This window comes from Genypterus blacodes, unplaced genomic scaffold (genome assembly GCF_046128005.1).
Source record: "Genypterus blacodes isolate CSIRO-AG114 ecotype Tasmania unplaced genomic scaffold, CSIRO-AGI_Gbla_v1 ptg000003l_1, whole genome shotgun sequence".
In the NCBI taxonomy this organism is placed as follows: Eukaryota; Metazoa; Chordata; class Actinopteri; order Ophidiiformes; family Ophidiidae; genus Genypterus; species Genypterus blacodes.
This window is the reverse complement of record NW_027466817.1, coordinates 8,893,749-8,914,474: the sequence shown is the minus strand read 5'-3', so window position 1 is coordinate 8,914,474 and position 20,726 is coordinate 8,893,749. Positions and strand designations below refer to the sequence as shown.

At 44.6% G+C, this 20,726-nt stretch overlaps 1 protein-coding gene across 3 annotated transcripts; it reads right to left on the bottom strand.

The window, feature by feature from the left end:
• Nucleotides 1-226: 226 nt before the first annotated feature.
• On the bottom strand, nt 227-18,953 carry cluha (CLUH binding protein of NUMT mRNA a). 3 transcript variants are annotated; one of them, XM_076138795.1, is made up of 27 exons: nt 18,598-18,953; nt 11,788-11,981; nt 11,520-11,691; nt 11,171-11,314; nt 10,857-10,984; nt 10,555-10,709; nt 10,325-10,450; nt 10,061-10,208; nt 9,881-9,973; nt 9,032-9,466; nt 8,303-8,562; nt 7,441-7,850; nt 6,410-6,511; nt 6,223-6,323; nt 5,923-6,075; nt 5,440-5,502; nt 5,101-5,345; nt 4,399-4,483; nt 4,140-4,293; nt 3,917-4,056; nt 3,463-3,543; nt 3,247-3,372; nt 2,951-3,072; nt 2,767-2,860; nt 2,554-2,688; nt 2,395-2,468; nt 227-1,964 (listed from the first exon to the last, which is right to left on the bottom strand). In XM_076138795.1, the coding sequence occupies exons 1-27, from the start codon at nt 18,731-18,733 to the stop codon at nt 1,838-1,840; spliced, it is 4,203 nt and encodes a 1,400-aa protein (XP_075994910.1). In that variant the 5' UTR covers nt 18,734-18,953; the 3' UTR covers nt 227-1,837. The 3 variants fall into 3 exon arrangements, with proteins under 3 accessions (XP_075994910.1, XP_075994985.1, XP_075995066.1); XM_076138870.1 differs by having other exon boundaries at nt 7,528-7,850; XM_076138951.1 differs by lacking the exon at nt 18,598-18,953 and adding an exon at nt 17,428-17,690.
• Nucleotides 18,954-20,726: the final 1,773 nt, after the last annotated feature.

Below are 20,726 nucleotides of genomic sequence, written 5' to 3'. Positions count from 1 at the left end.
GTTTCAGGTGCATCAAGTAAATCACTGTCCAGTCTGAACCCCCACATCCCCCCCATTCAGTCAGCACAACTGTGACGAGTAAGAAAAAGTCATGGTTTCAAAACAATCACTTCCAGCTCCATGAGACTATTGCTTTAATCACATATACATTTGAACACGGCAACAATTAGGTAACAAATTGCCATGGAAAGAACACGTTGAATGTATACAAGCTCAAACAAACTCCTTATTTGTGTTTTTTTTTTTTGGTACATCACCCTTGAGGCAGCCCTTCTTCTGTCCACTCTAAGTAGTGCTGTGAACACATTTGCATCCACACGGCAAGAGAAAGTGCACGAAATACTGCTCGCTGAACAGACACTCCTGGCTGGTTTTTTAATCGCAGAGACGTATGAAAAAAGAAAAGATGACATCACCCAATAACGCAAACAAAAACACACCCAATAAATCGATCGCTACTGCCGATGTTAAGCACCGAGAAGGTTAATTATCGATTCACAATAAGCAGAATGACCACGCTGCTGACAGTGATTGTTGGAAGGAAAGCGACACCGGTGGTTTAAACAGGATTCTACGTGTAGAAAAATAAAACTTTGGGAAAGTCAAAGCTCAAGAAAGCAGCTATGGAATCTATGCAGCAGCAGCAGCGTCCCTATAACGTCTCATCCATTGATTTTCTGTTGGACTACACAAAGACACACACTGTCACACATACAAACACACATGCACATATTCTTTCAATATGTAAAAATAGAGGATTGAACAGTTAGTATATAGATCGATCAATCTACTGCTTAAGCTGGACGTTTTTCAGATCTGCCCTTTCCATCCACATCATCAATCAAGTCTGAATCTATTAGAGATTTATACATCTTTTTCACTTTTATATATTTTCTATAAAACAGACAAAATTAACAGGCCGAAAATACCTTCTTGATTCTCCTGTGCACTTTTACAAAATCCATTTGTTTGCTACAAAACAAAAAAACAAAAACAGAATTGCAAATCAATCTCAGCGACTGGTTGAAAGCTCACCAAGGTTTTTTGTTTGGAACAACAGGTCGCAGGACAGTGGGCAGCCACCCGCCATGATGGAAGTACAAACCATAGAGTAATTAAAGTAATCGTACGTGTTGGGGACGATGGGCGGTCGCTGTTGAGCAGCCGAAGTCGAGGGAATTTACATTCTGAAAAAAGTCCAATTTATTGAGGGAAGTCTACTCTTAGTGCACAGTAGAGGTTAGCCCTGAGTTCTGGGACAGGGTGCTTTAGTGAGGGGGGAGAGGGGCCACAGTGAATGGCTACGCTCGGGAGTCACAGAGACTCTCTGGGGAGCGGTGGGGCAAAGTGGGGTCTAGGGCTAAGAGCGCAGCGGGAGGAGGAAGCAGTTTTCAGGGGGTTGCGGTGCAGTGGATAAGGCTCTGGTAAACAATGTCATGGTCGTCCTTTGTCTCCCTCTAGTGGTCCCGACCACTTTTTCCTCCTTAACACTAAGCCGCCGACGCCTCTAGTGGCCTTTGTTCTGCTTTGTCGCCACGTTCTCGGGTCACCGATTTTCAGATTGCACTTTACATTGATTCTATGATATTTGTACGTTCTCCTGTCTTCCTTTCCTCGTAGGAAACCAGTGCTTTCTAATCCTTTTCCTTCCCTCTCTAACGCCACCTACAGGTTGTACAGTTGCTCGCTCGCTCGATCGCCCTGACCCATCCCTCCCCTCTTTATTTCAAGGCCGATTTAAACTGCTCTGTTCTCGGGTCCAAAGGCTCAGTGAGCTTTTGCGTCATGACCTCCACCTCCCATAGCACAAAGTAGGTGTATTGAGGGTTGTTCAACGTTAATCGACGGGAATTTTGTCTTCTAGTTCCAGTGGGCTGTCCTCAGGGAGCTCCTCGCTCCTCCCCAGCTCCTGCAGCTGCTGCCGCCTTTGCACCTCTGCCTTCAGGTTCTCCAGATCCTTTTGGCTGAAAAGGGAAACAGAAAAGTGAGTTAAATCAGCTTTCTGCAGACTGGATTCACAATGCAACACAGAAACTTTAGAGCCTTACCTTAATTTGACAGTGAAACGTGCACACAAAGTACACAAGTCAAAGATGTCATTATTAAAAATACCTCCCCATATACTCTGCATGTACACAAAGAATTGTAAGGGACATTCACTCGGGGGCAGATTAGAGCTGAGTTAGGTGTTCAGGTTGGTGTGAGGTGTTCAGGTTGTTAAAACCAAGAATGTTACTGCCTTTAGTTCAGCTGTTAGGTCATTTCTTAGAGGTTTCAGGTTATTTTCATCTGAACTTATTTAACAGCTCCAAAACGCTAAGAGGCTTGAGGGAATAAGCTTCAGTTACCACGGCGCTTATTTAGTTTGTGAGGAATTGTTCTTCCCAGCTTTACCTCAGAGGTATGAAGATGATTCCGTTGATGATATTGAGCTGCTCTAGGACACTGGCCATGCTGGGTGCAGTGAACTGAAACACAAGTAATGAAGTACATTAAAATCACAGAATCGTTGGTGCCGACTCAGGCGGAAGCTCCATGACTTTGATCAGTCACCTTTAGTGGCATGATGCTTGCATTGGAACCATTCTTGTAGATCTCGTTCATGGTTCTCTGCAGAGCCACAGCTTGCTGGGTGAGATGCTTCAAGTACTCTGAGCTCTCCTTCGTTTTCTCGTGTGCCTCGCCCATCTGGAAGAGATCATTTGGTCACAGAGGAAAAGGAGACCTCTCTTGGGTGTGACCAGTGTGCCGTCTTGCAGCGCTTACCTGGTTCTTGTAAATGGTGTAACCTTCTTTTTCATGCTGCAGTGCAGAGCGGAACTCGGCCTTACTCTCGTAAACCCTCGCGACCAAATGATGGCTGTAAAACAACAAGCGGAGCATAAAACAAATCGTCGGGAGAGTCAATGTTACAACAAGGACTGTGTATGCGCCATGCGGCTCTGCTCACCTGAGGGCCACCTTGAGGGAGCGGGGCCCGTGGTATTTTGTGCTGACATCCAAGGCGTTTTCAAGGAATCTCAGGGATAAGTCATACTCCATCACTCCATGTAGTACCAGACCAATATTACTCTGTGGAAGGGGACCAAGACCAAACATCAGTGTTATGGACATTAAGCCTCTGCGGTCCGAAATTGGCGGCAAAAATGCTCATAAAGAACATATAGGCGCTATTTGACCTAAAAATCATTACATTTTGTACAATCTCCCGCATGCCACTTTAAGAGAAGCAGACGCTGTACTTACATCTAGCAGTGCCATCTCTGGGTGGTCCTCCCCGCACACCAGCAGCATGAGGTAGCGAGCGCGGTAAAGCAGCTTCAGGGCTGTGGACAGCTGACCATTGGCAAAGCAGTACAGAGCCAAGTGCATCTGGAAACACGAGGGAAGCACAGATTTGAGGGATGTTTAACTTCTTATCATGAACAACTGATATTTCTTATATTGGGAATGTTAACTTACGTATTCTTGAATGGTGTTGGGGTGCTCGATGCCCAGAACCCTTTCACTCATCAGAACGGCCTTCTGCTGGTTGCTGAGGGCCTGAGAGAAAATAATAACAAACAAAGGTCTTCTAGTGCCGATAAAGCATCGCTTGTAAAAGTTAATTATTCAATATTTTGAGTGCAATCAGGGCTGCACTACACTTTAAAACGAATACATGAGTATATACACATCCGTCTGCCTCCAGGGAAACAACACTGACATGTTGGAAACGACATGAGATTGGCTACAACCCCCTTGCGAGTCACCAGGACAAACGAACAGAACCCATTGGTCCTTTGGGTTGAAAGCTCAATAATGCAGTGACTCTCATTTGTTATAATTGCTTACAAATTAAATAGTGAAGAAACGAACAAGTGTGTAAATTCTTCAAACTGTAATCGAGGCCTGAGCTAATGTATGACAAACCTACCTCAGCATGGTCACCCATGATGTAATTCAGGCGTGCCAACAGGCGCAGGCAGGCGCAGATCTCCACGTGCATTGCTCCGTAGACATTATTGAAGAGGTTGAGAGCCTCGTTGATGAGCTCACAGCCTTCTTTCAGAAAACCTGAGGGCAAGGGTCACATTTACGGCACATGTCTAGCAATACTGACCGCAGTGTCAAAACTATGTATTTGTGCGGCTTTGTACCTTGTTGCACTTTGGCCTGACCACTCTGGAAGAAATGGAAGGCATCGGAGGCTTTGGGGTTGACGTGCTTCACCACAGGGAAAATGTTCAGGATGTCCTCCTCTGTGAAGGCCGGCTTGTGGCGGCTGTCGAAGTTATACTCCTTTATCAGAATCTGGATGGGGAAGTAGGCAGATATTGGTGAACCGGAGGAGATTAGACTGGGATGTGACAGAATGACATCTTGGTATCACGACACAGTGGGGTGACCGGGCATTACCTGGATGCCCGTTTTGATGGATATTTCCCGAAGCAGAGTGGATTTCTGAAGGCCGTATGTCTCCACCACTTGGTCCACACTTTCACTGCACAAGAAATGACAACAATAGTGCTACAATTACTTACAAGTCTGTGATTAGATGTGAAAGGTGTGCAACATGACATCAACAGCACATCATAAAAAAAGAAATGGAGTCTTTAAAAAATGTACAGGACAAAACATTAGTGAGTTTGGCTTCAGAAGTTCAACAATTCAGGCCTGACTAGAACATAAAGTAGAGGACTGAGGTTAAAGGAACCACTGTGGAGGATCGTGTAGGAATCTGATGTGGTGTTGGGTCTGGTGGGACCTTTGTCACAAAGCAGGACACCCAGAGACATGAGGACAGGTCAGCTAGTCATGTTTAAGCTGGAGCATGATAGGAATGCAATTAGAGCTGCCTAAGATCTTGGGATTTGAGCTGTCTTGTATTGTGGCCTTGATCTGAGTCCACTAGAGGTCGCTCTCCTATCATGTGCCATGCATGTGGTCTTGCTGATGCACAGATCTGTAACAGCACTGAACAGAGTACAGTGTTGCTGGGTTTTAAAAACTCTGGAATATTTGGAGGAAGCCAAATTTTCTTTATTGCTCCCACTTTGGATAGGATGACCCTGTGCTCTGCCTCTGGTCTCCTGGTTTTGCCTTAATTTTAGGTCTTACCACTGTACGGTGAAGTGATAGTAGCTCTGGCCTTCGGAGGCAATGTTCTTCCACAGCTCGCTTGGCGTCAGGCTGGCCCACGCCGTGTTATCGCTACCACCGGGGACCCTGTTGCGACGTTTGCGGTTCTTGCGGCGCGACACCAGCTCGTCGGGAGGCAGGTGGGCGACGGCGTCCGGGAAGGAACTCAGGAAGCAGTTGAGGAAATGGCTTACAGCAGCAGAGAGAGCAGACAACTCTACCCCCTACCAAACACAGACGGTGGAGAGGAAGAAGACAACGATTACACGACGGTCTCTTAAACCAAGCTCTATAAGTAAGGTTGCCAAGGTTACCAACCTGGAGGTACGTCTTGAAGATATGTTTTGCACATCTGGTGATCATCTCACTGATTCCTATTCTCTGAAAGCACAACACAACAAAAATTAAAACAAACCCTCGATGAATTAGGATCAGAATACATCAGAAATTGTGTTTTTAACTTTTCAGAATGTCTGAAGGTGGAACAGAATAGGGCAGTGGATGGTGTGTGTTTATGTCTTGATCTCAATGTGTGGGATGCCATGATAAAGCTTTTCTTTAGTACAGGGGAGGATTTTTGATAGGAACTCTCTTTTCTATGTTTTTGTAATCTGCATGCAATATAAAGAGATATGAATAGAAACTTTTGCACCGCACCCGACCAAAAGGTGCATGGGTGGGCGCGTTACACGTTTCTGCCATGTCTCAACCCTATGGCGGGCATTTCAAATGAAGCATGCTGCGGATTATGTCCATGTGTTTTTAGGTGTATGAAGGTCTGGTTCCAGGTTTCAGACTCACATAGAAATGCTTCAGCTGGGCTTTGGCCGGAGTCTTGTCCACAAACTCCAGAACTGTGCCCAAATAACGAACATTGATGCCCCGCTGATGCAAGGCCTCTGTCAGCGTAGCTCCATCTACAGGCAGCGTGCTGTGGTCCAAACAATCCTTCACCTACACAAAACAAGTCAAGACATCAAACTACATGGCATAACTCAAACATCGCAGAGCGTGTAACCTACTAAGACTGCACGTGTTGGCTAATCAATTATTTGTGACAGCCAATATGCATACAGAGCACACATGACACAAAACACTGACCAGTGAGGGAATTTGGCAGGACACCAGGAAGGCAGCACCGTCTTTGAGAAGCCGTTTCTGCTTCAGGATGTCGTCGGCGCTGTCGTCTGGGAAACGCACTCCTGGTAGGGCCAGACAAACATTTGGACGTGAGATATTTGACAAAACATTTGATAGTGAGGAGTGAATTCATCTTTCACAGGCTTACCTGGAGAGAAGATGTCTGGGTTGAAACGAATGTCGAAGGAGGTGCTGCTGACGGAGCCGACTGCCTTGCAAGCATTCATAACCACCTCACGACTTTTGGGATCTGTTTAGTATTGGGATCAAAGCCAAAGAAAGAGGGTATCAAAAAAACACAACTGGTTGAACAAACGTTGGCTCATCATATCTGATCCAATGATGATCATCAGTGCCGCAAAATTTAGCAAAGTCGAACTGCAATTTGGCCATGCGATTACCAAATCATCAGAAGCTACGAATCATTTAAAGATACAACAGTGAGACACATTTACTACACATTTAACAAGAACGTAGACTGAACTGGCATCTCTACAGCTTGGTGATCTGTACATCAGTTAGGGGCCGTGGTGAAAGTGCAGACTTAAACGCAGCTGACCCATCGTCTTCACGAGAAAACCTATATAGATTTCAAATACTTTGTTGGCCTAGGAACTTTTTAGCGTGACACCACACAAAGACACAATGAGAAACTAATTGTAGATCAAATCATAATTAATTTGAATTTTTAAAGAAATTTAGTCAGCACTGATGATCATGTCATGATGTTCACTCAAATTGGGGTTAGTATTTCACAAGCCAATCATTGATTATTGTGATTAAGAAGAGCACACGAATCACTCAATGTGAGCTGCATTTCCATCCAAAACATGTTTGGATTCAAGCACGCAGTATCTGATTATTCATATCCAAAGCAAAGATATCACAACATGCTGGAGCAGGGGAGGGTAAGGTTGATTGAGGGCGATGGTGTTCTGTACAGCAGGCTGAGGACTGATCAGGGACAGCTGGGCTGAAGGTGGGCTGAAGCTTCTATGATCTCAACACTTCTAAAGGTAATCCTTTGGAGACCTCGTCTCCATTAAGCTTCTAAACACAGCTATTTTGTTTTGACGAACAATACTTTTTCTCAGTATAACACTAATCCACCACTGCAGCTCTCCCTGTGCCGTCCTGGCCTTGCTTCATGTTCTCCATGCTGCGTAGTTTGGGACGTACCAATACCAGATCCATCTTCAGCAACTAAGGACTCCGCCAACTCTTTGGCCTGGGCTAATCCTGGGATACTTTCATCAAGCTCCTTACCATCCAATGGATTCTTGCATTCCCCATTCTGGATGGCTGCGGGCTCCAGTGGCCCATTAGTGGTTGGCTTAGATTTTTCCTCACATGCAGTGGTGTTGGAGTCTGCCTGCTCTGCACTTTCTGTGGAGGCTTCTGTAGCAGGCTCCTCAGGAACATCTGATTCTGTTTTCTGTGTCTGGCTGTCAGCTTTGCTCTCTGTGGGTGTTTCAGAGGTTTCTGTGGAGGGTAGAGCAGGTGCTTCGAGCAAAGGTGTCTTGTTGGCGTCCTTGTTTGCCTTCTGTTGCATGAGCTGTAATGCTGCCATCTTCATGAACAGGAGATATCTGCAATGGAATTGAATCAAGTGTTAAGACAAAGTCTAGAAACCTGCAACCATGTAAGCCAGGGCAGACTGTACTGTACTGTGTATCAGGTATTGGATACGTCTCAAATGTAAATGATCGCGGTCACTGAAAAATATATATACTGATGATAAAAAGGGGACTTCCAGGTTCTGTGAAATAAAGACCGAAAACCAATGATGTCCAATCTAGGGAGAAGGACAGTCTCTGTCATTACACAGAGAACAAGCCTCCCAGCAGACAGAGATGGAAATTTGCTCTGCTCTGGACCAGGCTGCAAGAAACCACGACAACTGCTGGCGTGAAAGCACAAAACACCTACACCTCTGTTTTGTGGCGACTCGTTAGAAGTAACATCATTGGGTGTGAATTTGTGAATTTGTGCTTTTATTAAACATGCTTATGGTGATGTGATTCTCACGGCAGTCACAAACCTGTGCTCTACAAAGGCCTCGATGAGCTCTTGGCGAAGACATGCCAGGCGGTGGCGATGCTGGCGTGGGAAACCTTGGCGTTGACTCTCTGGAGGCAGCTCCTCCCCCTCCACAGGGAGGAAGTTGAGGTCAGGAGGGAAGGTGCGAAGGAGGTCCAGAATATAGTGTCGGCCATCGTTACCGATGATGCCTTTACACTCAACTGAGGAGCACAGCTCCACTGCTTCATTCTTCTCATTCAGCACGCCATGCCTTTGGACCTAAGATTCAGAACACAGTATGGAAACATTAACTGGTTGGTGGAAAAAAAGGAATCTGAATACAACTCTAATTGTCAATCTCAATATGACAAGCATAACATACTTCAAGATATATCATAAAACACTCACAAGACACTCGAGGCTACTGAGCCTTACTGCAGCCTGACTCAGTTAAGAGGAATGCCATTAACAGTCTTCTGTGCATTTTTGTAATCTCTGTTATAATCTGGAATAACGTTGCACAAAGCAGTGCGGCTAAGGTCAGTGTTTCATGTAAGACAAGGCATTTCCAAGCACAGTCTTCATAAACTTGTCCATTTATGATCCTATTTACCTGTAAGCTGCTCATTCAACTCCACCTGCATCTTCCTCATGCAGCTTTGCATTTTGGCATTTGCATTCTTAATATCTCATCATCCACACTTGGGTCACATTTTCTACTATAATCATTTACTACGCTGTTACTGACCTTGAGTGGCCTGCTGGTCTTCTCCAACAACTCCAGGTACTTGGTGTGAGACACCACCGTCTTCCCAAAGTCAATGGAGCCATAGATCACGCTCTGTTCCTGCTCACGCTCCAGGATGCCGGGGATGATGGACTGGGCGGTAACGCGATAACCCCTGTAGTCGACCACCACTGTCCCCAGCGTGTACAGACCCTCAACATCCACTGCCCCATACGCTCGCACACCGTTCAGGTCATTGGTAGGCGCAGCGTGTGCAGCGGCATCACCGCCCAGCTCTCGATAGTGGTCACGTACGTCAAAGCCCAGGCTGAAGAAGATGTTGTTCCAAATGAACATCTGCATGCGTGTTTCCTCTCCAGGATTGATGGCCATTACATTTCCATCGATTACTGCCATGGCTCCACGGGTGGCAGCTGCCGCAAAGTCACTATGGACCTGTGAGAGAAGAAAGAAGAGGATTCACAAACAGAGAATCTGATTTTTTTTCCACCAATTGTTTTATTTTTTGCAAATTTTATGCAGTTTCTTTTAATCTTTTGGGGTTATTTGAATAATTATACTTAGGCATGCATCCGTCTCTTTTTTGTATATTAAATATCTCTGCAAAGCTGATGAAGTTTTTGGGATTATTAGAGATCCAGATAAGGTCTGAATATACAAGCCAGACTTTGTGACGCATTACTCTGGCCTCACAGCGCCCAGCAGCAGAGTGAGTCAGCATCAGCTGGTCTGTGCCCAAAGGCCAATTTAACCAGCAGAGCTCCAGCAAACTATTGGTAAACTCTGCACAGGCATACCGACACTGAGGCTGTAGCACAAACACTGCCTGGCTTAAAGGCTTCACAGTACCTTGAATATGGCTCTCTCCCTCAGCAGACGTTCAGGCAGGTTCTTCCGTGGCAGCTCTCTGGTGGTCTGGAGCTCCTCATTCCAATCTCGAGTCTGGAGACGCAACAGCACAATAAGACTTCCTGCTACTGCAAAACAGATTTACCACATTTTGTTCTTCAGCATTTCATGGGTGACTACCTGTCCAGGTATGTGCTCCTCATAACCCAGACGGGAGGTATAAGCATCCTCAGCTCGAACGCAGTCCATGGCGTGGTCCACCTGTGGGGCTGTCCAGCTGTACACCTGGAAAGGCGTGGCTATCCTCTCAAACGGGTGCCTCTGGACCCTGCAGCAGATCCACAGAAGACATTGACTTCTAACTCTCTATACTTGCCCATTAAATTGCGAAGTGTTTCAGTGGTGTAATAAGTAAAGCAGACTTTTCAAGAAAGAGGTCCTCACCTTTTCTTCTGCAGGGCAGTGAAGTTCCTCTTGAAGGCAGGGCTGATCTGACTCAGCAGCTCAACCAGAGAATGGCTCAGGAAGCTGGGATTGGCTGGCTTGGGATTGAAGGTGTAGGTAGTGGACCTGTAATGCACATGCACACACATTACTGTGGTACTTATGGCAAGACTTATGGCAAGACTCTTGTGTGGGTGAAACACGGGCGTGAGGGTAGAAGGTTGACTGACTGGTTGAGGTAGAATCCACGTGTAGAGGCGGTGATGCTGATATGGCGCTCCTCCACAGTCACAATGTACAGGTACATGAGGTCACCGTGCATCTTCCTGTTGCCAGGTGGAGGGTTCCAGCCACTCATGGTCAAGACCTTCAGGCACTGCATAGGCTGATGATGGGGTGAGCAGCATTAGTATTGTGTATTTGTCTTTGTCTTTGTCAGGCACTAGAATTGAATTATTGGTGATATTTATGAAAATCTCTCTGCTGGTCAACAGAACCCCCTAATTTCAGTGACAAAATGTCACCTCCTCACCTTCCAGTCCTTGTTCTGTGGCTGGAGGGGCACCAGGGGGCGCTCTTTGCTGCCTGGGAGGATGTGCTCTGGGGGTGTGCAGTCAATCTGCTCCAGCTCACTGCCCTTTTTCTTTCTCTTACCACTCTCTGCAAGCACAAGCCCAAGCTCAAGGTCAGCACATGCAGTCCACCTGCATACTGCTACGTTCATGCATAATATATGAGCAGTGAACAATGGGACGTCTGCTGTGAGCCCGCAACAGCTATATATCGCGTCAGTTATTTATTTTATACAAAAAAATTAGAAATGTTTATTTTACTCAACACTCTTACCACCAAGGTCTCCATCAGTGAAGATGCTGAGGAAGGACAGAGAGTTACAGTCCACTCCATTGTAGGCGTCTGAGGGGTCCAGGCTTTTCAGCAGGTCTCTGATGTGGCGCACGTGGATGCGGGCTTCACGCACTGTGTAAGGCTCTGCAGCAAAGAGCGAACATATGTTTCACTATTCAAACACCTGAACAGCCTCACCTGGGTCATACCACTGTTAAAACGTGGAAAGCAGAGACTGATCAAAAAAAACCCAGCGAGTGGTTTGACAGATAGCAGATCAGGCTAGAGAAAACTAGCAATGATAATGTTAGTTTCCAACAAACTGCGAATGAAAGCCTCAGAATCGTACCTTCTACCACTTTGAGCAGGGAGCCCTCCTGCAGGCCCTCTATGGACTTGAGCTCAGCAAAGTTGTCCAGGACGTTTCCATCCAGTTGCAAGGAGAAGCAGGTCCGGTGGCAGGTGTCCTCACGGTCCATCAACACCTGGTGGATCTCCTGCACCATTTCCTGGGGCGATACCTGACAAAGGAGAGCACAAATGTGTGTGGCTGAAAACAAACAGATTGTTCAGCCTGCAGTGCGTCACGCCTCCTCCTGTAGAGACATAATCCTTACCTGGAGGTCAAAGGGCTCCGTTCCAGGTGCTTGGATCTTCACGGTGAAGCCTGTGTCCTGGATCACTATGACTTCCTGTTCGTTGGACTCGTCCCCTCCATCCACTTCTCCGCAGCCATCCTGCTTGGATTCGGCCTCCTCTGTGTGCTCATGTATCCCGCTGCCATTCACCATTGTCGTATCTTCACTGTGCCCTGCAATAAGACAAAGAGGCTGTTGGTGAGCTTTATGTCACATAGAAGATAGAAGTAGGAGGGTTTTGTCTTTCGGCAAATGTACATTACACCTTTCTAAATCCGAGAAGGACAGGTGAGGAAACATGTGTCAGTAGTCGTCTTACCCAGATTATAAAACGGCAGATTTTAAACCAGCGTACAATCACAAAACCCAAGTCCTGAAAGCAAAATCTAATTATTTGTTTAATTGATGTTCGATTATATATCAAATATATATATCTAACAAAATTTCCACATGCATGTAAACATACATATATGGGTGTTTGAAGTCTTTCAGTGAGTATTGAAGTTTCTGGCCCATTGATACATAACCAATAAGGCTCTTAAGATGCTATCACTGCAGTTTTCAATGGCAGACAGTTGCATCACTAATCTAGGCCTTTATGGCATAAAGTAATTACATGAGTTGAGTGGTATGTGCTTGAAAAATAACACCTGTGTATCACTTACAGGCGAGAACAAGCTGTCCTTGAAATAAGCATTGTCTCAAAAGTACAAGTCCTAAGTCTGTCTGTGCAAAGTACTGCCACACCACCAAATTCTTGAACGTCGTCTTTCTGTGCTTTAGCATCCACTGGACTTCATTTGTCCCAGCATAACCTGTGACCCAACTGGCCAGGACGTGGACACTAACTTATGCATTAACCCAGGATAAGTTACACAATGGTTATTACTTGTATGTCTGTTATAGGTTAAGATGGTGTATTCAAAGAGTAATGAATAGTAGTTTTGTTTTTGAGCTTCATTTGCGTATGTGACAGTATGTATGTGACCCTTGTACAATCCTACCAACAACACTGACTGCCAGCACACAATACTTGACACTCAACAGATTTCAGATAATCAGCCACGCAAGGGAAGTCATCCTGATGACCAACACAACAACCCTGCCATTATTACCACATGGAACAGCAGACATGCAGCCAGGCAGCCCCATCACAACAAACCACAAACCCAGAGGCTGGGTGACCTTATCTAGAACCTGATCAAATATTCATGACCGGGTGAACCGAGCTGCAGGAGCACAGCTACAGATCCCTGATGCCACAAAATGCAGAACAAAACCAAAATGGCTGAAGGTTCACTAAATCCTAAGTAACAAAGAGATATGGCCCTCATAGTGAGAGTTTTACTTATTACATCAAGTTTATTGGTCTTGGAAGCACAATGATGCATGAGAGGAAAACTGTATGAAGACTGCAAAGTCAGGGAAACTGACCCGACATCACATCGCTGTGGGTGCTTTAGATGCGCAGGTCTGCAAACTCAAGCAACTCCACCTTTCTGATGAATTCAACACACCACTGCTGCATAAGGTCCCTGACTCTTTAACACCAACAAGCGGTAACCTTTGTGATGTCATACAAGTCAATCTCATTTCCAGTGCTAGCAAAGAGTCAAGTTTCCGTAAGCAAAAGACAGAAATTTGAAGTCCTCTTTGCACAAGACTCTTGTAACGATTTAAAATATTACATTAAGAGCTCACAGCACACCAACTGTGTCAATCAATAACCTGACATATAAACTGCTCTGACAACACAACCTGCTTAAACAGTTGCAAAGGTGCAGACAGTTAATCCAGGAGGCCTCGAATGATTTTAGTATTCACAAGATGGATGTGAGGGGCCAAATGATAGACATCCATTTCAGGAATAATGGCCAGCTAAAGTGAAATTTGGAGGATAAAAATGAGACCTATTCCCTGCCAGACAGGTGCATTCATTTAAATGAGTGAGGCTGAACGTGTTGGCTGGTAAGCAACTGTTTTCTCTCAGTGGGAGACAACTGGAGCCAGCCAGCCAACCAGCCGGCCAGCCTGTTCTTGATCACTGTCAAGGTTAACACAGCCTCAGGGTTACTGAAGGAGAGGGGACAGGAGGGGGGAGGGGTTTAAATAACCGGACACCGAGCCTTGGTGGGAGTGACGGCACAGAAATGGAGTCATAGCGTCGGGGAAAGCCGGCCAGACTCTGAAAACCAAGCAGCGTCCAAATAATCAAGTCATGTTACAGGACAAGAGGGAAAGACAAAACCTATATACATCATAATGCAAATGAAATAAGCCACAGACCTAGAATACAAGACTGTCAACTGATTTAATCTTGATCTAAGGGTTCAACAGTGATGTAGTTAAAGTGGCTGAGAGCTGATTGGTCGGGAATACAAGGGGCATCACTCATTTCCAGAAATGTTTCCCCAAGCTCAATGCAATGCGATGTTGTTTAATGACGTCACAACTGGGTGACCTGCATGAACATCTGCGAACATCGTGCCTGTTAGTTAAGTTGGTTTGGTTTGTAGTAGTTCTAAGCAGATTTATACCACTCCAGTCAGCTTATTGTGTCTCCCCTTTTACTACTTACTTACTACTTATTTCACCCTCACTTGTTTCAATCCGTGGTTGTTGGTTTTTTTTTGACTGTACAGAACTTAAGAGGTCCAGGACAGCAACCAAACAGATACAACTTTCAGATAAAGGAAGACCAAGAGAAAAAAAATGCTAATCCTGCTTTCGGATTTCATTTACCCTCTCAGACGGGTAAATCACAAGGCCACCATCTTAATTCAGATACTGTGCTGCTTTTATAGAACGCCTCGGCCTGGATCTGATCCAGTCCACTTCTGGCTTGAACAACTAAGTAATGAATTCAGTGGCCGGGGCATCCATCGGCTCCGTGGACCTTGACACCGGGACCATGGCTGCTACCATGGTAACATTTACCAGCTTGACAACCCTGAAACACAAGGTCTCTCTGTGATCACGTTTTTGGCACCACAAGGTGGCATCGTCCTGTTGGACCATAAAAAAAAAAACACAGGCATAACCTGAATGCAGAGTCATGCTTATGTGATAGAATTTCATAACTGGCCACAAGGTCTGTCAGAGGTTTGCTTTATACGGCCTTGTCAACAATGATTACTTTACATTTTACAAACATTCAGAAAACACATAGGTATTGACTATGACCTATAAAACCCCAGGACTGAATATGTTCCACCTCTTGCTGCTCTACACACAACTGATTGGGTAAATCAGTGATGAAATAAGCAGGGGGTAAAGGGCAACACCGGCCCTATATTTTACATTTGTGCCCCTAAAAATGAAAAGAATGCCCCATGTATATCCGTCAGTAATGTAATAAAACATTATGAACAAACTCTTAATTTTAATGAATCAAAGTCAATAAATGATTGAAAAACACACCTGAAACAGCTGGCTACAAATGAAGTTTCAAAGGCAACAAGGAAGTTTTACTTGTAGAACACAATCCTAGAAACTAATTCTTCTAATTTTAGCAGAGTTATCAGCTAAATGTGTGTATGCAGCTGGATTTGTAATCTTTCTGCTGTTCTGATAAATTAGCTCCAATTCTGATCAGCCAAGAGGTTTGTGCTCTGCAAGTGTTTCAATTGCCCCCAAAAACTGCAAGATAAAAGCAGGCAATATTTCCTTATTTCTATGAATCACCTCATAAAACCTTTACAAGTAGCAAAACCAGGTGTGTCAAAGCAGGTAGAGGTGGGCAGGAGCTGGGCAGGAATCACAGGTTGGTTAGTTTGACTCAGAAGAGCATTGAGCAGTGTCGAGGGGATTGACAAGGTCATTCTTCCCCCGACGGGAGCTTACAGGCCTTTAACCCTTGCACAGCCACAGTCCTATGCTGTCTCTTCCCAGTATGGATGGTTGTATAGGGTTAAACAAACCCTCAGGATTTATCTCTCCACAAAGTTTACAGATTTCAACTCTGCTTTGCATCCATACCCAGCCGCTCAGACATTACTGAATGAGTGCTTAGTTGGTAGCATTTCAGAGAGGAGGAGATGTGTATTATTTAGCTTTTACGACACTGATTGACCAATAAACACACACTATCACACAATGTCATTAAGTTTACTGAATGTGTGCAAGGCACAAGCATTCTTGAATTGTGAACCTTATATCCACTAATGTCAAACAATCAAAAAATACCTTGTTGACTCTAAAGGATTAAGTAACGTTAAAAAACTTGTTCTATATCTCCGTAAATACTGTAGTTTTACGAAAGCTTCAGATTTGAAAATATTTCCATTTTCTTCACGGATATTTGTGCAAATCCCATATGTGAGAATAGGTCACATTAGAGCTGAACAGAATGTAAGCGTTAAACCTCCATCAGAGGCCTTCGCCTCATTCCGGCAGCTCCACAGAGAGCTGTTACAACATCACACAGCCAGTCAAACATTAGTGGGGTAGGATTATAACCTACTTTTCCAGGAAAACGTTTGCCCTCATCGACCACAATTTGGGGGCAACTTATAAACTTTTGTATATTATACAATATTCCAAGCACAATCAAGATATGAGGATTTTTAATGGTACCAAGTTGAGTCTCTTGCTAGTTTCATTTACAGTTCTCTATTCCATTCTGTAACTCCCTTAACAAACTGCCACCACTTTTTGGTTGTGAGGGACTTGTGTGTCCTTGGTTTTGGTCTTTCACCGCCCATCTCAGGAAGTGCAGGTGCAATCTCACAGGAATGAGCAAATTCATGTCTTAAATGGAAACAAGCTGCATCTTAGCTGTGCTTAGTTTTAGCATGATGGAGTTAGTAATAAAAATTCAAATGATTAAATTGAAAGCATTAAATTCAGTAAAAAAAACTTTTTTGCACATGCATTAACCAATTTGGTATTTCTTGTAACATTCACTGTGATATTGCAATAATCAGCATCAAGGACTGAGACTCACAACCAGCTTGCTGTGATGTAAACAACATTACCAACATGCAAACCTCACTAGAAATGTTTTACAGTGCATTTGTCTGAAATGTGGTAGATTAATAAATGTATGATCAATTTCACAAGTTTGTAATTCAAGTGGAAATATATTCAAATGTTTGTTTACTCAGCTATTATTATTATTATTAATATTATTATTATTTGATGTCTCCAGTTGTGTACACAAAGAAAGAATCTGAAAATGCAAATAACAATCTAGTTTGTCATAATTATGTCATGACCTGGTTGAGGAGTGGCGGCAATTTCAAAGTCGAGTCGGGGCCCCGAAAATTCTAGGACCGGCCCTGGTGTCAAAAGTAAGCCAGATCTCAAGTTGCATCATCACACGCTCCACCTGGGACTGATAACGGACAAAACTACCAAATGGCAGTAACACCAAACAAACCAACAGTCATCCGCCATTCAACAGTCATAAAACCAAAGACGAATAAACTCGAAAAACAGCTTCACAGATTCAGCAGCTCGGTGTCTCAACGTGACTGATAAGCTCACAAACTGAGTCCACGAAGCTCCGACAAACTGCCGCTGGTTTGAAGGCTCAGTAGTCTGTGGAACATTGACTCACTGGCCGCTAAGAGCCCTGCTGCCAGCCCAAACGCCACTTTCAGGGAGCGGGACACTTACCGGCTCTCTGCTGGGGCTGATATGAACGTAACCTTCCCTCACTGTGCAGCCAACATCATGACTTTCGGTACGAACAACCTGCTTCCGCTTCCCGGTCAGAAAAAGGAATTTCCGACCCGCTCTTCCCTGGAGGGGGGACGCGGCCGCGATGTGTCACACCAGACCACCGCTAACTTCCACTGAACGACACCGCGGATCGTACAAAACTCCACATCTCATCAAAAAAGGAATCCACCGTTGCTCGGTTGCTTATGGAGCTGATAACTCATCCGAGAGGCGGAACGTCGGCGAGGCAACCCCCCTCTGCTCACGCCGCGTATGTGCCGCTCCACTGAAGGTGACCTTCAGTTCATTCCTCATACACGCCGTTACCGAACATGTGCGACGGTCCCGATTATTATATGAACAAACCGTCCGCCGTGCTGACGCTTCTTGCCCGGTCGACAAAAGCTCAGATTTGGGCGTTTTTAGCAACGAAAACACACGCAGACTCCTGGCAGCAGAGTGGATGCTAGCTTGTTGGCTAACTTGTTTAGGTTGGCCTTAGAATGACTTCTGAGGCGAGCAGCGGAATGGAAAAGATCAAAGAAAAATGTTTAAAAGACAATATGACAAGCAAAGGCTAAAGGTGAAGTAGTGAGGTACTCGAATAACAAAGATTTGTAAAACACACATAACTTTGGAGGTTGCATAGCATGCATGTAGATGTCATAAGTGAGCTTCTTGTTTAGGTTAGCCTGGTTTGCTAGCAGTGTCGGTACAAGGTAGGATGACCGCCGACTGACACATGGACAGAGAAGCCGCTGGACGTATGCGTTCTACGGGCTAGAGTCGGTGCATTTCCACGGAAACCCACCAGACAGAAAGCAGAGGTGAAGGGTGAACCATCTCCATTGATGGGGGGCTGCCATGGAGGTCTTTAGAGGGGGACCGTGGGGGGTCATTTAAACCCCTCATCACCTTGCGTGTAATGACAACGAATCCTTGCACAAGTAAACACGGCGTGAATTGACAAAGTTCACCCAAATGTATGTCTACGGTGGTACACGTTGTCAAAAACACGAACCACAAGGTGAACAGTCCGGGTTAGCTAACTTTGAGCGAAGGATGCGGTGTGTTATTACGTGTCATGGCTGGACTCGGTGTGTGCAGTGTGTGTGTGTGTCTCACCACAGGCGCAGGAGTCCTTCAGGGACGCCTTGCTGCTCTCGATGCAGTCCCCGGCGCCTTCTCCGGCTTCATCCGCAATATCAACCGGGCTGCAGTTAGGCACTGACGCCGGGATGTCATCCGTCTTGCTCACCATGTTCGGCAGACAGGAATTCTCCCCCAGCAGCTTGGCTCGTAATGGTGGTTCTGTAGGAAAATGAACGTGTAAGTGGGCTTCTTCTACCGAGGGGCTAGCTGGCTACATGCGAAGGGTACGGGCTTACAAAAACAAGTGTAGGGAGGAAGGACAGCGCTGTACATGCCGGGAGCACACGTGGTTCTCTCCTCCCTCCTCTTGACCTCTTTGCCTTTGCGTTGTACTTCCTCCCCTCCCGCCGCGCGAGCTGCTACGGAAAGCGCCGTGTGTCATGTTGGGTTTTTTTTTTTTTTGTTTCGCGCTTCTTCTTTCAATAAAGTTTTCTTGCTGGGGACAGTAATGCAGCTGCACATTATGGGTGGGGGTGGGGGTAACAACTGTGGTGGGACTTTGATTTGTGGATCCAGGGCTAGTACTAGTAAGGGACCTGACCTCTGTAAGGGACCTGACCTCTGACTTCTTCATCTGACCTTACCTCTGAGATAGATAGAGGTCATGTTTCAGCAGCATGGTTACAGAGAAACTAGGAATATCTAATAAAGTAAAAGCAAAATATACAGAGAAAACTATTCTGTATAAAGGAAACCAGCAATATGTAATATTAGGTATGATAGACCAAAGCCTGAAGGATAGATGTAAGTGAAGTGAAGTGAAGTGTATGTGAAGATGTAAAGAACAATAAAAATATATACAAAATTGTGTGTTTATTGTTTATAAGAAGAATAATAAGACCCTTAATTTACCCCGGCATTGAGAAATTCAGATTCAGATACATGCATCAACATTACATGCAGTTGTTTTTACATACATGCTTCACATACAATGCAATACTACACACAATGCAAATCACACACATTTGCCCCCACCCCCTCCTACACACACACATGCAACGGAGGGGGGACCCTGTGTGTTATTGTGCGTATTTAGTATATCTACTGTACCTTTGCTACTGTGACAACTGAATTTCTCATCTGTGAGATAAATAAAGGTCCTATCCTATCCTAAAATGAGTATATAAGTGTAAACAAGAACCAAGGTTAGATAAGAAGCCTTGGTTCTTCAAACATTTCAAAAACTTGTGTAAACGTTCAACTGAGGATGTGCGGATCCAACAGTGCAAATTGTAATGGAACTAATTATAAGGAACTGATATTGTACCAAAGGTTAAAACAGCATTATGTCTCCGTGCCCTCTTTGTGCAATACAGCTAGAAACAGGATCTTTATTTGTCAAATCCTGGCACACAATCATGCTGCATTTTAAGTGTACAACATATGACAAGTGTGACTAACTTATGCCTGAAGGAGTTTTCCTTTGCACCAATCTTATAAAGTCTTTCATTGCTTTTATTCTTCTTTTATTACTTTATATCCAGTATTTATTCCATAATTTTACATTCAGAATGTCCTTTAATTCAGTGATTGACAGTAGCGAACTAAATGTTATAGCAATTTCTGATCATGTTAAAGATGAGTTTGTATCCCTGCAGTAACACATGCTTTTTACTGACATATATTGTGAATGATGATTGTCAGGTAAATATTTCATGATTATTTGACTTTAATAAATACCAAATGCACATATAGTCATTAGGGGCCCTCAGGCAGTTGCTTACCTTGCTGGTAATGTGGGTTCAGTCTCTGGGCAGCAAAGCCTGCAGTGCTCAGTCTTCTCTCTGACACACTCTGATCAATCCATCACTCGGTCGATAGAAATGTTATATGTACAGCACTTTTCCTTCATAAAATGCAACCCAAGCTGCTTCGCTGACATATCTCACTGCCAACAAACGTCATTAAAATGGGAAATAAAACAAATGATAAACTGCAGGTAAAAGCACCATGGAGAAGCCTGAGACAGAAAAATATATAACGATAAAAAAGAAATAAAGCATGACAAGCAATTTAATATGGCATAGGATAAAAAACAAGAATAATTTTCAAAACTCAAATAAAATCAGGAAAAAAATAAAAAAACCTATATATTAAATGAA

Coding starts and splice junctions, on each gene's coding strand:
- cluha (XM_076138795.1), bottom strand. CDS start 18,733: ATGGTGAGCAAGACGGATGACATCCCGGCGTCAGTGCCTAACTGCAGC. Junction 11,982..18,597: donor GAAGGACTCCTGCGCCTGTG/GTGAGACACACA, acceptor GTCTTATTGCAG/GGCACAGTGAAGATACGACA. Junction 10,451..10,554: donor CGTGGATTCTACCTCAACCA/GTCAGTCAACCT, acceptor TGTGCATTACAG/GTCCACTACCTACACCTTCA.